Genomic DNA, 15,114 nt, shown 5'->3' with positions numbered 1-15,114 from the left:
ATGAACCGATTCAAGTGAATCAAATCGTTTTTGCTTCAATTGTGTCTTGTGTAGTAGATGAGATTTCCTTGCAATTGAATAACTCTCTAACTAGTTCATTTGAGTCATTTGAACTAGTTATGGTGAAGAAGAATATGATTGATATGAAAGTGATCATATAGCTAAGCATTTGGTTAACTATTATTGAACCAACTAATGTACAATTTTGGGTACGGCTACACAAGCCTAGAAACGTGCATTTCATTTGTGTATAATAAGCTATGTTTTCGATCTAACAGTTGATAAATATTAGCTTGAATCTAATCAGGTTTTCATATAATGGTGAATTTTGAATGCTTTGTTACCAAGCTAACATTGATTGCAAACCCTGATTTGAAAGATTATATAAGGGAGAACTATAGTAACTGGGAAACCTAATCCCCACACATTCTGTGTGATACTAGTTGTGCTAAGCTAGAGTCAATTCTCCTTTAACCTTTGGTTTCTTCTTCTAAACCAGGTTAACGAATTAAAGACTTAATTGGGATTATGAAGCCATACCGATACTACTTTATCGCAGTTGTGTGATCTGATCTTGTTGTTTCTATCGTACGAGTACAATTGTAATAATTGGCTTGAGATTTCTATCTCTGATAGGCAAGATAAAAAGTAATCACAAACATCTTCGTCTCATCGTTTGTGATTCCACAATATCTTTTTTCACTGCGTCGATTAAGATTATTGTGAGGTGATTGATAATACTAGGATGTTCTTCGGGAATATAAGTCTGGATTATCAATTGGTTCCTGTTCATCTTGATTTATCAAAAGACGGAACAAAACTCGTAGGTATATTCGTGGGAGACAGATTTATCTATTACCATAGACTTTTCTGTGTGATACAGATTTGTTTATTAAAGTCTTCGACTTTGGGTCGTAGCAACTCTTAGTTGTGGGTGAGATCAGCTAAGGGAATCAAGTACGTGGTATCCTACTGGTATCAGAGACGTAGGAGCATAACTGTACCTTGGATCAGTGTGAGATTGGTTTGGGTTCAACTACAGTCCAGACCGAAGTTAGTTTGGAGTAGGCTAGTGTCTGTAGCGGCCTAATAAAGTGTGTGTTCAATCTAGACTAGATCCCGGGGTTTTTCTGCATTTGCGGTTTCCTCTTTAACAAAATTCTGGTGTGTGTGTTATTTCTTTTCCGCATTGTATTTTTTTATTGATAGACACATTTTTGTGTCTTAGTTGTCCTCAATTTTCGATAATGTTGGTACTCGATTTTGTACTTATTGTGGTGTTTTATGTGTTTGTAGGTATTTTTGGGAAATAAACATTTTTGGAAAATTCGGCTCGAAAAATCACTCGGAGCACCCCCGGAGGACATTTGCTAAGCGGACTCCAAGTTTGGATAAGGGGCACCCATGGCTATGTATAGCCCAAATTCATTTTCAGCACCCACGGCTATGTGTAGCCCAAATTCATCTTTAGCACCCATCTTCATTGTTTCAAAATCAGAGTTTGGCGGGAAAACTGGATATTCATGGCAGCAAGATTTAGGGTTTGCATTTTGGTCGGGAATCAAAGAGACTCAATGGCTGGGATTTGTTGGGATGATGTGACAGCTCATAACAGGCATGGTATGGCTTATTTCGTCGGATAGAATTGGCTAGATTCTCGCATTGAAGAAATCAGGGCATCTCGGGTTTTGGTTAGTCCATTCTGAGCTTTGAGTATGTGATCAAGAGGTTTTCGCGTGCCTGCTGCATGATTGACCACTTCTGGACGATGACTGGACGTGTTGGGATTATTTTGGCACGATATAACATCGTTTGGAGTTAAATCCGGGAAGAAAGTATTCTCGAAAATATTTTTCTTCACTGCCGAGTAATGGAAAAGATTTTGAATTAATGAGGTGTTATTCTTGGACCTGTTGAGTATAAATAAGACGTTGGAGTAGCACGAGAGGAGAAACGGAGAGTTTGGGGAGCAGTTAGAACGAACAGAGAGTCGAGAAATCAAAGTTGCAGGAAACGCCATTTCTGCTGCTGCATAGCTGAAGAACACGAAGAACATACCAACCAAGACAGTCGTTTATCAACAGTGATAACGACACATAGCCGTGGGTCTTAGAAGCTACAGTCTCAGCGACTGTTGCGCGACAGTCTTATTTGCTATAGTAACAACGACAGTACTCATTTATCGTTCTTTGTAACAGCTGGTTTGTAACAGAAATAAGTGTTACAAACCCGTTTTTAATTATTTTCTTCCATATTATCATCTTTGTAAGCACCTTTTGAGCAATGAATTATCTTTTTGAGTGTGTTTGCATCATGATGAAGAGCTAAACCCAATCCTTGGGGCGATTTTGGAAGCTGTTGTTTCGGTATAAGTGATATATCTTTATTTTAAATTAATTATAGCAATTGTATTATGATTTTTGCATTGAACTAAAAATGGATTATACGATTTTGATTAGTTAGGTGTATTTTCTCTTGATAGAATATGCTTGCTTTAGAGTTTTGATATTCTATGCTTGGATTAACATCTATTCTTTTAAAAATCTACATGTCTAGGCAATACTATTAGAATCAAATTTGAATGTTGAGTTGCGAAATTATTATTTTATTAAATCACTAATATCGACTAATGGTGGAATCCTAGCCCCAGTCTCTCCACAATATTCACATCACCTTCACCCGCTGGCGGGTTCACTTCATGCGCACCGTTAATGAAAAGAGCCGTTCATTAGGGGTGAGCAAAAAGTCCAGAACCGCGGATTTCATCCGTATCCATCCACAAAATTGCGGGTGAAACCTAATCCGCAAGATCTATGGACCGGACACGGTTGAGATTCTCAAATACGTACTTTTAGCGGTTTGGTTGTAATTGGACTTTGAAATCCGCGATTTATTCTGGATATTCACCGCAAATGTACATAAAGAGATGTCATAAAAGAAAGTATATCATGCCTTGAATTGTTGCCAACTGATGATGCATCATCACCAAGCTTCTTCGTATCCTTCAAATAACAGCCCATACTGGAACATAAAAGTTTAAAGAAGTAACTCCGATCAGCCCTAGATAGTTAATAATACACAACCAAAAAGAACGTAAAAAGTAGTATACAAAATTCGATGAAGCTGAACAACAATCATATGACATCAGTTTACTTCATAATAACCCAAAGCAAATCTACCCAACTTACAACAATGTTAACCAGCTTGTAGCAGTTCGCTAACCATTGACGCAAACAACCCAATCGGATGCAGTACGTTCCACACCTTTGTTTCCCTTTCATCTCCATGGCCATATCAATTTCCAGACCTGGATCAGCTATTCCAATTAGATGAAGATATACTTCATGTATCTAGCTAGTTATTTATTTAACCAAAATCACATAGCGTTAAGATTTGAAATTTGGAACTCTTATATATATAATTTGAATAGCCACACATATATATATATATATGTGGCCCGTGAAATCCTTCTGTAGCAATCTGATTCTCAAAAAGAGTTAGGTCGATGGGTTCACACAAACAAACAAACAATTGACTGATGAATGTGCACCATTTGACTAAATCGGATTTCAAGAAGAGTTACGTCGGAGTTACTTCTTTAAACTAATAAATGTTCACTTTTTTTAAAGCTAAATCCACGGTTAATCCGCATCTAGTCTGTATTATCCGTTGATCCACGGATGTTCGTACACGGTTAGATTATCCAAATCCGCAACTTAACGGCTTGGACGCAGATGACTCATAATTACATCCGTCCGTCACACACCCTATCGCTCATGTTCGTTTAGTCCATAATGAAAGTTTGTTCATTCCACATAAATTGTCCAAAGGATACATGATTTATGAGGGCTGATACCAGTTTTATTAGGGCATGATACTAGTCCATCGATCCAATGGTCAGGATTGCCAACATCGATGAAATGGTATCAGCCCCTAGTAGAGTTGGTATCAACCCTTATAAATCATGAAACGACATGGTCCAATCTAGTTTACATGGGCCCATTTTGACAACCACAGCTAATTAAAAGGAAAAACTAAACGAATAGTTTCCTTTCTTTCTTTTCAAGTCAAATGAAACAAAGTTAAATCATACAGAGATTAGATTATATATAAAGGGAAAGGGAGATAATTCAGAGCGAAGAAAACAAATTCAAAAGCTTGGAAGATGAAGATTACTGTAATTACTGTTGACGAGCAATTTATCACAGTAGATGTTGATCCAGAAGAATCTGTAATAATCGGAAAACCCTAGAAACACTTTTCCCTTTTTTACTTTATTAATTTTTTCTGATCTGGTTTCCAATTATTTGTAACAGGTTGAAAACTTGAAAGCATTACTTGAAGTTGAGGTGAGATTAATTAGATTTTGTTGAGGTGAGACTATGTTCTTGTTGTTGAATTCTTTGTTTTAAACTGATTTGATTACATGCTTATATGTAGACGAGAGTGCCGCTTCAACAACAACAACTGCTTTTCAATGGGAATGAACTTAATAACTCAAGCAAGTTAAGTTCTTTTAATGTTAAAGATGGAGAATTGTTAGTTATGAAAGTTGCCACAGCTGCTCCATCTAGGTAATGTTTCAAGTCGGTTTATTCATTCAAATTGATTGGTGCAAGTAATAAAAATGTTCGAACTTTAATACTTAGTTGAAGTTCTGATGTTGTTTGACTGATTAGGGTAGTGATTTTCCCTAATTTGAACTTATATAATTCAGTAGAGAATAATTTATTAACTGGGCGTTATTTCAGGGTAGCTAACAATGACTTGAACATAAATCCGGATGGTTCTTGTGTAAACCCTGGAGCCTTCCAGCAGCATGTTCGCCGTGATTCAAATATGATGACACAGTTGCTTCAGGTACATCGTAGCTGACAAGAAATGAACTTCCAGAAAGCTCAGTTCTTTCTTAACAGATGATCTTAAAGTTTTTGCATTTGCTTATTTGATTGTAATTTCTTTATTTTATTTTGTGTTTCATTAAGGCTATTGATTTATTATTAGTGACTGACCGAGATACAAACGTTCTTAAGTTTTAGTTTTGCATTTGCTTAAATTCCTTTAGTTTCAGAGATATTTTTATTTTGTGTATTTGCATAAAAATTTTGTATTATCTACAGAGTGATCCCGAGCTTGCACAAGTCATCCTTGGGAATGATCTCAATAAATTGCAGAATCTCATGCGAGATCGTCACCAGCAAAGATCTCATTTACGACGTCAACAAGAGGAGGAACTAGTAAGGAATTTGTTTTCTGTTACTCTGGTCACCTGAGACTGGCATTCATGCTTTTTCTATATTTCTCTGTTTGCTTAATAATGTTATAACCAATATTATTACTCACATTTTATAGTCCATAGTCTAATCTTTAGAGCAAATTATACAATTGTATATGACACACTCAATTGTGAAACCCCGTATGAAGTATGTGTATTTTCTAACTTACTGTTTATGTATGTAAGTTTGAACAGATTTTAAGTATGCATGATTACATGTGACATACTTGAATCACCAATGCTCTTTTGTTTTCTCAGGCCCTGTTGAATGCGGATCCTTTTGATGTTGAGGCGCAAAAAAGAATTGAAGCTGCGATTCGTCAGGTGAGTGAGATTTACCTCTTATGTTTTTGTTTGTCTTTACTAGTTATGAAAGTGGGAAGAGACTAAGAGGACAAGAAGTTCACTACCAGGTTGTTTGGGTCTAGAGTAATCACATACCAATGTGTATCATGCAAATTATTCTTCAGTTTTTTCTTTTCAAAATTGTATTGTAATCTCTGCGAACTCCTCAATCTTTTAAATCTTGGTTCCGATATGATATCTGTATGGATTGCAGAAAGGAATTGATGAGAACTGGGAAGCTGCAATAGAGCACAACCCCGAAGCCTTTGCCAGGGTGGTATGTGTCTCACCAGTGCTTTCTTCCTTTTTATGAACTGTAGTTGTTTTTTCTTTTCCTAATTTATATTTGTTCATGCTACTTTTCAGGTTATGTTATATGTGAACATGGAGGTCAATGGCGTGCCCTTAAAGGTATTGGAAAGACTCTTGAATGGTTGACCTAGTTAAATTTTGGTATTTTTGTGGGTTGATGTTATGAATTTGGCACATATTAACCAGCCAACTTAGGAGTTTAAAAGGTAATAATCCGCCGGAAATTTGGAGCTGTAGGAATTGAGTACAATTTAATTACGTGTTTCTTGTTATTGTGAACTCTTTTCAATGACAAGATGAAGTGCTGTAATGTGAAGTGTGAAGTTATTTCATGCTTACATGTAGTGTTTTTTTTCCTCTCTTTTCCAGGCATTTGTCGACAGTGGAGCACAATCAACAATAATATCTAAAAGCTGTGCTGAACGCTGTGGGTAGGGTCCTTTATTTGGAAACAGAATAAAGTTTTGAAACATAGAACGCATATTTCAATTCTAAGGAAACAAATTTAAAATTGGATAAATCCCGGTCCGATTCGTTTTGGTCAAAGGCAAAATTTTAGTATGGCTTTTAATCTGCTTGAAATGGTTTTTGTTTGGTCTATACGTTTCCCTTTGTGTTAATTTGACTGGCTTGGACTTGACTTTTAGTTAAGTTTGAACCAGCTGCTTGGATTCATAGCCTATAATGATGAGATAACCTTCTTCCCATGAGTTCGTGTTTGATTATGTTCATTACCCTGAGTTGTTTGTCGTTCTGGGTAATTTTTTTTTAAAGATTATTGAGACTCTTGGATCAGCGATACAAGGGTGTTGCTCATGGGGTTGGTCAAGCAGAAATTCTGGGCCGAATTCATGTAGCACCAATAAAGGTAATCTGATTTTTTTTTTATAGCGCTCTTACATGGAGTTTATTTACACTTAATTTCAATGTGTTCAGCATATATCTTGATATTTGCTTAGGCTAACTTATCTTTTATCTCTTACCACGGTGGCTTCTCTCTGCCAATAGATTGGGGATGTATTTTACCCATGCTCATTCATGGTACTGGATGCTCCAAATATGGAGTTCCTTTTCGGGCTTGATATGCTGAGGAAGCATCAGGTAGAATATTTGGGTTTTCGGATTTTCATTATTTGTAACTTTGAATTAGGGTTTACAGTATGAGTAAGGTGAGGGAAACTATTCTAACTACGTCTACAGTGTATGATAGATTTAAAGGATAATGTCTTAAAAGTTGGTGGTGGAGAGGTTTCAGTTCCATTTTTGCAAGGTACTTCCTGTACTATTCTGTTCAACAGTTTGTGGTTTAGATGCTAATTAGCAGCTGTTCCCTTGTGATGCTCGGCCATTTCCCCTTATTTAAAGTCATTGGTGTTTCTAACTTTCTGGCGTTTCTCTTTTTCGATGCCATTTGCCATTTGCAGAAAAAGACATCCCAGCTCATTTTCTTGATAGGCAAGCTTCTGATTCAGACATTGTTCCTGTAAGTACTACACGTCGAGCTCATTAGTAAAACCTATATGGTTTTATTAATTGTAGTTCTTTTTGGTCATCACAACTACTTCTCTCTATAATAACATTAATGTTGCATTTTCACTTGCGTGCATATTAACCTGTTCGTCGAGGGCGAAATCATGCTGGTGTCGACTTTTTGAGCCCAGATTTTCAAATCCATTTGTGCTTTAAACTCTAGAACCATAGGCAGATCGATAGATAGGTTTGAATCAACCTCTTAAATACCTCCGAGCCGTGCTACCCTTGGCTGTGGTCATCTGACCGGTAAATCCATAACAAGGTCGAAGTCTGTAAAATTGTTATAACTTTTTTAGTTCGTGAACTTAAGCTGATATTGATAAGTGATAACAATGATTTACCTATTCTGGCCAGCAAAGTATTACAAACCTGTGTACTTCAGAAAGTTGTATTAGGCGATCAATTCAGATTCTAGTCGCTCAGTTTTTCTGCACCCTAATAATTGGTTATACTTTTTGATGATATAATCCGAATTTCCTTGTTGGTTTGTAATCTCAACTTCGATCTCTTATATATATATGCTTATAGGAAACATCGGGAGCGAAAGAGGTAAAAGATAATATTCCCGCTCAAGGCCAGTCATCAGGTTAGTTTCAGAAAATTTGTTTATATCATTTTACATTTTTTATACAACCGCTGTTGTAAATTCTTCTAACTTTTTTGATGCGAGTTTTAATTCCTAAATTCTTGCTATTTAACCTAATAATTTTCATGCATCTCTTTCCAAAATGTTTTACTGACGTGTGCTTTGTTTGCCGACAGGAACTTCACAAGGTGACGTAACACAGGTAAAATTCTTATAGACAAGACAGTTATTTCACCACGTCGTTCTTTATTTACTGTTTCCTGTAAATTTCAAGATGGTATTATAAACACATTTTCTGTTAGACATGCTTAGTTTGAGCCTTTTTACCCATCCCTGTGATGGAACCACAGCATAAACTTCAAGTACGTGACTCATAGCAACATTGCCCCAGAATTAAAACCGTTAAAATAAGAATTTAGTCAGATTGGAGGTAAATATCTAATTGAAGAAAATGTAACTGCAGACACCCGGCTTTGAAGCCAAAGTTACTAAGCTTGTCGAGCTTGGATTCAGTAGGGATGCAGTAGTACAAGCACTAAGGATTTCGGAGGGCAATGAAGAACAAGCTGCTGGATATCTTTTTGGGGGTTAAAGATGATAGATTTATTATTTGAACATTTATTAAAATTGTGTTTCTCCCCAAGTAATTTAAATAAAATATGTTTTTTCTTCAGTTATTCAGCTACAAATTAACAAATTAAATTCAAATGAAAAAAACATTGTTATGATTCAAATGGATTTAAGGCAGGTGTTAAGTTGCTCAGAATTCGGGGGAATATGGATGTCAACCAACAGAAATTAGGGGACCAACTCGGTTTTGAGGAATGTTGGTAAAAGGTCACCTCATGTTTCCTCTCAAACATTTGTTTTATGGAAAGACCAGAGTTTCAATTTCCTACCAGCTAGCTGTTGTTGATCAGTATGTACCTATATGGTACGTAGAAGATAAGATGCATTAGCTCATTAGCTAGAACACACACTTGATGCATTAGCTCATTAGCTAGAACACACACTTGATGCATTAGCTCATTTGAGATAATACTGGTAAAGGCTGGCTCATACAACTCATACTAGACTGTAGAAGATCGTACACTATTACAAAAATTCTGCGTAGGATTAACTATAAACTCTCTACCACATTTTTTTTTGTAGTTCTAATTATAAGATTAGGTAGTGGTAATTGGGTTTCATTCATTCACCGCGAACCATTGTAAAGAGGCAGAACTGAAGCAGAAAGGAGGAACATACCAGAACCAAGATTATAAGAATAAGAACCGTCAATTAGCATCAAGTTAGAATGAAAATATTAGATTAATTCATCAAAAAAATAGATAATATTAGATTAAGAAAATAGTTGCTGAACAAAAATACTACCGCAATGCAGTAACTGCCCTCACTACAACAGGGGTCCTAACAAAATGCACACCATCACTCCATGTTAGCCTCCCAAATGTATATTCGTTCGCAGAATGTACAGCCTTCGAGTTCCTTCTCTTTTTGAAGACAGCCTTCAAGTTTATTTTAAAAGTCTTTTCTTCACCGATCTTGTCAAATGTTAACGTTTTTGGCTCAACGGATACCCTTATCCTTCGAGGTGCACGTATTCGAGCTTTGTAGGTTCCAGGAGAACCAACATTCGTAAGGGTTCTTGTCACAGTAATTGAACCATGGAGATGAGGTACAGTGACAGAAGGGTAGTTAAAATTGGTTAGGTTGTACGACTTAGGGCATTTATAATGCATGCCTGCAGTACTGAAAGCCTTGAGTTTGGATTCATCATAGCCAAGTCCACAGAGGAAGTTTAGGTAGTCGTTAGTTTTTAAGTCGTACACCAAACCAGGGTTCATAGCAGCGTTGGGTCTCACTTGTCCTGATCCATAATTGAATGGGGTTGCTTGGATATTTGACGAGTTCCGCATTGCCAACTTCCGGCTATCTCGGGTCCTTGCTGTACAAAGGTGCAAACAAGTTTTGCACATAAATATAGCCAACTAAAATGAACAGTCGTTAAAGGACAACGGATCCAAGTGTGATACAAAACATTACAGGTGGTATCTCACCAGTAGTCATAATTGCTGATTTAATTGCAGATGGACTCCAATCGGGATGAAGTGTTTTGAGAAGGCCAGCGATACCAGAAATATGAGGGCATGACATTGAAGTTCCAGTTTTGGCACTATAAAAAACGGGATTGTCTGTTTCACCTGTAGGGCCTGCTGTTGGAATGACTGCTGCAATAATATTTACTCCTGGTGCAGTGATATCAGGCTAAACCCCAGAAAGCAAATAAAGATTGACTAGTTAAAAGAAATGAAGAAAGTTGATGGTGATTATTTGGTAACGTTGATATGGTTGAGATAATATTTGTTAACTAACCTTAAGAATTTCAGGTGTGATAGTATTGGGTCCTTTACATGAGAAACTAGCCATGACAGGTGCTGCTTTCCCACCAAATTGCGTTCTTGCACGCGTCATAAAAACATCTGGTGACCTAATAAAAGATGCATAATAAAAATGGTAAGTTGACACATATTGATTAATGAGAAGACACAATTTCATTTCAACGAGAATACATAGTGTATGAAGTTTACTTTGTTGAATTGATGTAAGAGAGCAAGATCAGACCATCTCGGTAGTTGATGTGTGCACTGGGAAGAACATGATGATCAGCTACAGTTTCTTTCCCGGTTAAAATGTCATTGACCAGAATCATCCCAATGGCCCCAGCATCAAGAGCGACTCTACCTTTATCCGTTCGATTTGTTATTCCCCGAAGGCATGCCAATATCTTCCCCTTTACCTTCTTAATATCAAGTGACCCAGCAATACACAACTGACTGCATTCATGTATCATTGTAATTTGATTTAAACAAGTTCACATAACTGTCAGTTAATAAAGATTCATAATTAATTATGCAGTCTAATTTCAATTTTTTTTATGTAGTCTTACGCATCATGATCTGTCGAATTCGCTGCTCTTGCAGCTGTGCCATTAATCAAAGGATAAAATTTCCGAATTGGCAAAGGTCCTGGATATAAACTCTGGCCCTGTAATAGATAAATACAGCAATATTATGAAAGCAAAACAAACCACGCAAATCTACTTAAATAGCACATATTTGAGAAAAAGGCATAATGCTTTGCCTCCATTTGGGCACAATAGCAATACACATTGTGAGGTAATTTTTACAAACATCAGTCCGTTTTAAATTTATAATGAGGTAATTTCAATATTATGCTTGCATTTGGTTAAATTGAGCGTTAAATACCTCAAGGTGCTTTCGATTGCCAAGTCCAATTCTAACAGGAAACTCCCGGTCCATCGTGTTAGCACCAACCGTTAACACCCAAGGAGCGACATTGGTAACCGATTCATCCTTGGTGACAGATTCCGTATCAATATTACCGGCTGCGGTGATGACAGTGATACCATGCTTCACGGCATGGAATGAACCAGTGGCAATACCATCGCTGAAGTAATCAGAAGCTGATTTACCAATTGATACAGATATAACATCGACACCATCGTGAATGGCGGCTTCAAAGGCAGCCAGAATATCAGCATCATAACATCCACTGCCGTCATATACAGGTATCCAACAGACTTTGTAAGAAGCAACACGAGCTCTGGGAGCCCCGCCCTTGGCTGTACCATTACCTAAACGGAAGTTACCAGACACACTAACACCTGGGACGGAGTTACCACCGGCCGTCGATAGTGTGTGGGTCCCGTGTCCATTATAATCACGTGCTGATATAATATTTTTTCTGACGTTTGATGAACCCACTGCAGCAGCATATCCCTTGATGAAGTATCTCGCCCCAATCAACTTCCTAGAAATTGTCAAGAGACCAATTAGGTTGTGTTTTCTCCCCGCTACACTGTGTTTGATTGCAACTAACTCAATGGAATAGTTAACTGTTTTCCCAGCCGACTATAAAACAGACGGCTAAATTTCCATTGATTCAATACAAATTGAAATGTGTAATTTAGGACTATATTCATCACCACTGTTGTTACATTATAGAAGGAAAAATTGATTGATTACATTTAGCATTTTGGTGATTTCTGAAGTTAACAATATGCCTGCAAATTGGTTTTCTACTCGTTAAACCAAATAATGGCACTAATCAATACGGAAAATCCTTTAAGCTGACATGGTGGCACCACAATGATTATCATGGTTGAGTCACATCATCGCCATTTCACTTGTTACACCCTCTGAATGGCACATCCCAAATTTAATAGATATTTATGTTTCTTAAAAAAATGATATTTTCTTTTCTACAAATTTTGACAATTTTTTTAATAGAATTTAGATAATTATTTTAGTTCCAAAATCCTGATAGTAACCAACTTCTTTAAAAAAGATCGAACCCCTGTGATGCTCAGGCAGAAATTCAAAACTATATAGGGAGCACTAAATTTTGACTGAGAACACAAAGCAAAGAAAAACAAGAGTGAAAGAGTAAATTACTTGTTGCAATGAACTCCATTTCTAGTGTTACTCTGACAAGTTCCTTTCCATCTTGATGGAACTGGTCCCATTCCTTCATCACTAAAGCTTTTTGATTCAGGCCACACTCCTATTGCACATTTGAAATAACGAATTAAAGAAAAGCAGAACAAGTGAAAAACATTGCAAATTAAAGGAGCAAATGCATACAAATAGATATAGGTTCACCTAATTGAAAGTTTGGTATATGCTCATAAATAGGCACACCAACCAAAGATATCACTGTGATTGAATTGAATAACACCGACAACCTAACCTTCTCTAGTTGGTTTGACCAATTAAGTACCATAGTGAGACTGTATTAACTAAAAATTCAAATTTAGTCAAGTGAAAAAATAGAATGTTAACTGTACACAGTACAATGCAACATTTTGAAAAGGAGTGAAATGCATTATGAGCTTACCGGAATCCAAGTTGGCAATGATTGTATCTTCCCCATACCTCGCCATTTTCCATACTGAGCGAGACAGGACTACACCGCTATCGGATTCTAGTCCAAGGAAGTTCCATGAATAGGTGGTGTGTAATTTCCTTCCTTGATTTTCAAAAACAGAAAAAACATTTGGATTCTCTGCATTTAACAAATATAAAAAATAAAATCAAACTTTTAAAAATCGAAATCCAAGTAGTTGGTAAAACAGGAGGAAACAGATGAGCTTGGAAGGCAGTTGCCTGAATTTTGCTTACTTGAAATTTCCTCTGCTTCTTGGGTATCAAGGACTGCAGCAAAACCATTTATATATCTTGTATATGAGTAAAAAATTGATTCTCTGGCCTTTTCAAGACTGTAATTTGCAAGTAGAAAACAGATTAGAAGACTAAAACAGAGAAATCATTAGTGAGAAAAAAGATAAACAAATTACCCACCTTCCTAAAACAGTACTCAGTAACTGATAATGAGAATCAGTCACTTTCTCCAATTCTGATTGTGTAACTTCTGGTCCATGTGAGTGTGCACCCAAGTAGACAACATAAGACTGTATTTTCAAAAAATCATACTCTATTTTTTAGTTATAACCAAACATCTCTGTGTTAGATTGTTCAATAACTTCTGTAAATCAAATGAAAGTACTAAAATTAAAATTAAAATGCTAACCTTTTTAACAGCAAATGTTGGTGTTTGTGACAAAGAGAAGAGAATTATCACAATGAATGACAACAATGGAACTTCAAAAACCCTCATTTCTTTGTTTTGATCGATAAAGATGAAGCTACATTGACCACCCAGAAACCCTAATTACTTCTTATTTCTATTTTATGTTTCTCTTACTTTTGCTACAGTTTCAACATCTACAGTGCTCATTTCAAAGTGTTAGTACAAATAAATTGACAGGTAACATATCTTTAATTCGATTCCCATTCCCCACCATTAAAGCTGCTACATCCTTCTGTCCTTGGTCCACCTTGATGGCTCCAACTTCCACAGCATAAATTTTAAGCTGTAAAGCTCGTAACTTATAGCGCAGCATTACCCCGGAAGAGAATTTGACTTGGAGGTTGATATTCAAATGAAGAGAATTTGACTGCAGACACCTGGAAGCAGATGCCAGCTTTGCGGTCAAAGAAGCTTGGATTCGGTAGGGCTGCAGAACTACAAGCACCAAGGCTTTCGGAGGGTAATGAATAACATGCCGCTGGAGAAGTACAAGCCCCAACCAACCTTGAAATGATGTTTTGTTCTTGGCAAAGATATTTGACCGCAATACATAACAAAATTTGCCGGTGTCATTGTAGTACAGTGGTAAAGTCAGTGCGTGGTGACACAGTGATCCGAATTTGAAACTCGTTAGCACCGTATTTTTTACGGATAAAAAAAAATATAAAAATTCTTTACCGATAAAAGAAAATACATAACAAAATATAATTAAAATAACAATAACTTTTTATCAATTTCATAGATTTGAAATACCTAAGAGCATGAGGCTGAGAAATTTATTTTCTCATCAAAAGATAGGATAGATCCTCGTTTAAATTAAATTCATGTGTAAAAGTAGGTTCTATAAAGTACTTATCCAGACCTTCAAAATGATCTCCATTTCATACTTTTGCCTAATTTTTTTATTTTAATAATTCAGTTAAATCTGATTTTAACTATAATTTTACGCTTTTTTATTTTAATTTTTTTTCAAAAATTTTCATATATGAAATTCAAAGGATTGCTCTACTATGGAGATGGTATTTTTAGGCATAAGGTCTTATATTTGCTAAATAAAGCGCCTACATGATAAATCCATATGGGATTCTTTGCATAGAGTATCTCCAATAGCACATCCTCAACTTCCTATTAATTAGGCCGTATAGGATTTATTTACCTGGCTAGTTTGGGGCCTAGTGTGCTTATTTGGGCCTGCGATTACAAGACAAAAAAGAGTATTTTGAAGTAAAATGGATAACCCCATATCCAATTATTTTATTAAATGGCAAAACTATCCCTGATTAATTAATACTAATTTGGGTGATTAAATGATGTTTAATCAAGTTATCCCTGAAATTAACTACAATTAATTTATCATCAAACTTTTTTTTTTCTTTCTTTTTTTAAAATA

General features: G+C 36.2%; 2 protein-coding genes across 2 annotated transcripts; one reads left to right on the top strand and one right to left on the bottom strand.

Moving 5' to 3' along the window:
• Window positions 1-4,060: 4,060 nt before the first annotated feature.
• Window positions 4,061-8,785, top strand: LOC113288239 (DNA damage-inducible protein 1-like). The gene is made up of 16 exons (XM_026537207.1): window positions 4,061-4,231; window positions 4,317-4,349; window positions 4,441-4,574; window positions 4,752-4,860; window positions 5,121-5,237; window positions 5,534-5,599; window positions 5,835-5,897; window positions 5,987-6,031; window positions 6,302-6,363; window positions 6,707-6,800; window positions 6,941-7,033; window positions 7,133-7,202; window positions 7,357-7,415; window positions 7,994-8,051; window positions 8,228-8,253; window positions 8,515-8,785. Exons 1-16 carry the CDS (start codon window positions 4,166-4,168, stop codon window positions 8,641-8,643), a joined length of 1,224 nt encoding a protein of 407 aa, XP_026392992.1. The 5' UTR covers window positions 4,061-4,165; the 3' UTR covers window positions 8,644-8,785.
• Window positions 8,786-9,343: 558 nt separating this feature from the next.
• Window positions 9,344-14,000, bottom strand: LOC113288238 (subtilisin-like protease SBT5.4). The gene is made up of 11 exons (XM_026537206.1): window positions 13,665-14,000; window positions 13,436-13,545; window positions 13,256-13,353; window positions 12,972-13,139; window positions 12,530-12,638; window positions 11,321-11,885; window positions 11,002-11,099; window positions 10,643-10,888; window positions 10,428-10,542; window positions 10,112-10,319; window positions 9,344-9,999 (listed from the first exon to the last, which is right to left on the bottom strand). Exons 1-11 carry the CDS (start codon window positions 13,749-13,751, stop codon window positions 9,422-9,424), a joined length of 2,382 nt encoding a protein of 793 aa, XP_026392991.1. The 5' UTR covers window positions 13,752-14,000; the 3' UTR covers window positions 9,344-9,421.
• Window positions 14,001-15,114: the final 1,114 nt, after the last annotated feature.

This window comes from Papaver somniferum, chromosome 6 (assembly GCF_003573695.1).
Source record: "Papaver somniferum cultivar HN1 chromosome 6, ASM357369v1, whole genome shotgun sequence".
In the NCBI taxonomy this organism is placed as follows: Eukaryota; Viridiplantae; Streptophyta; class Magnoliopsida; order Ranunculales; family Papaveraceae; genus Papaver; species Papaver somniferum.
Note: the sequence above shows the minus strand (reverse complement) of the source record. Positions and strands in the feature narration are given on the sequence as shown.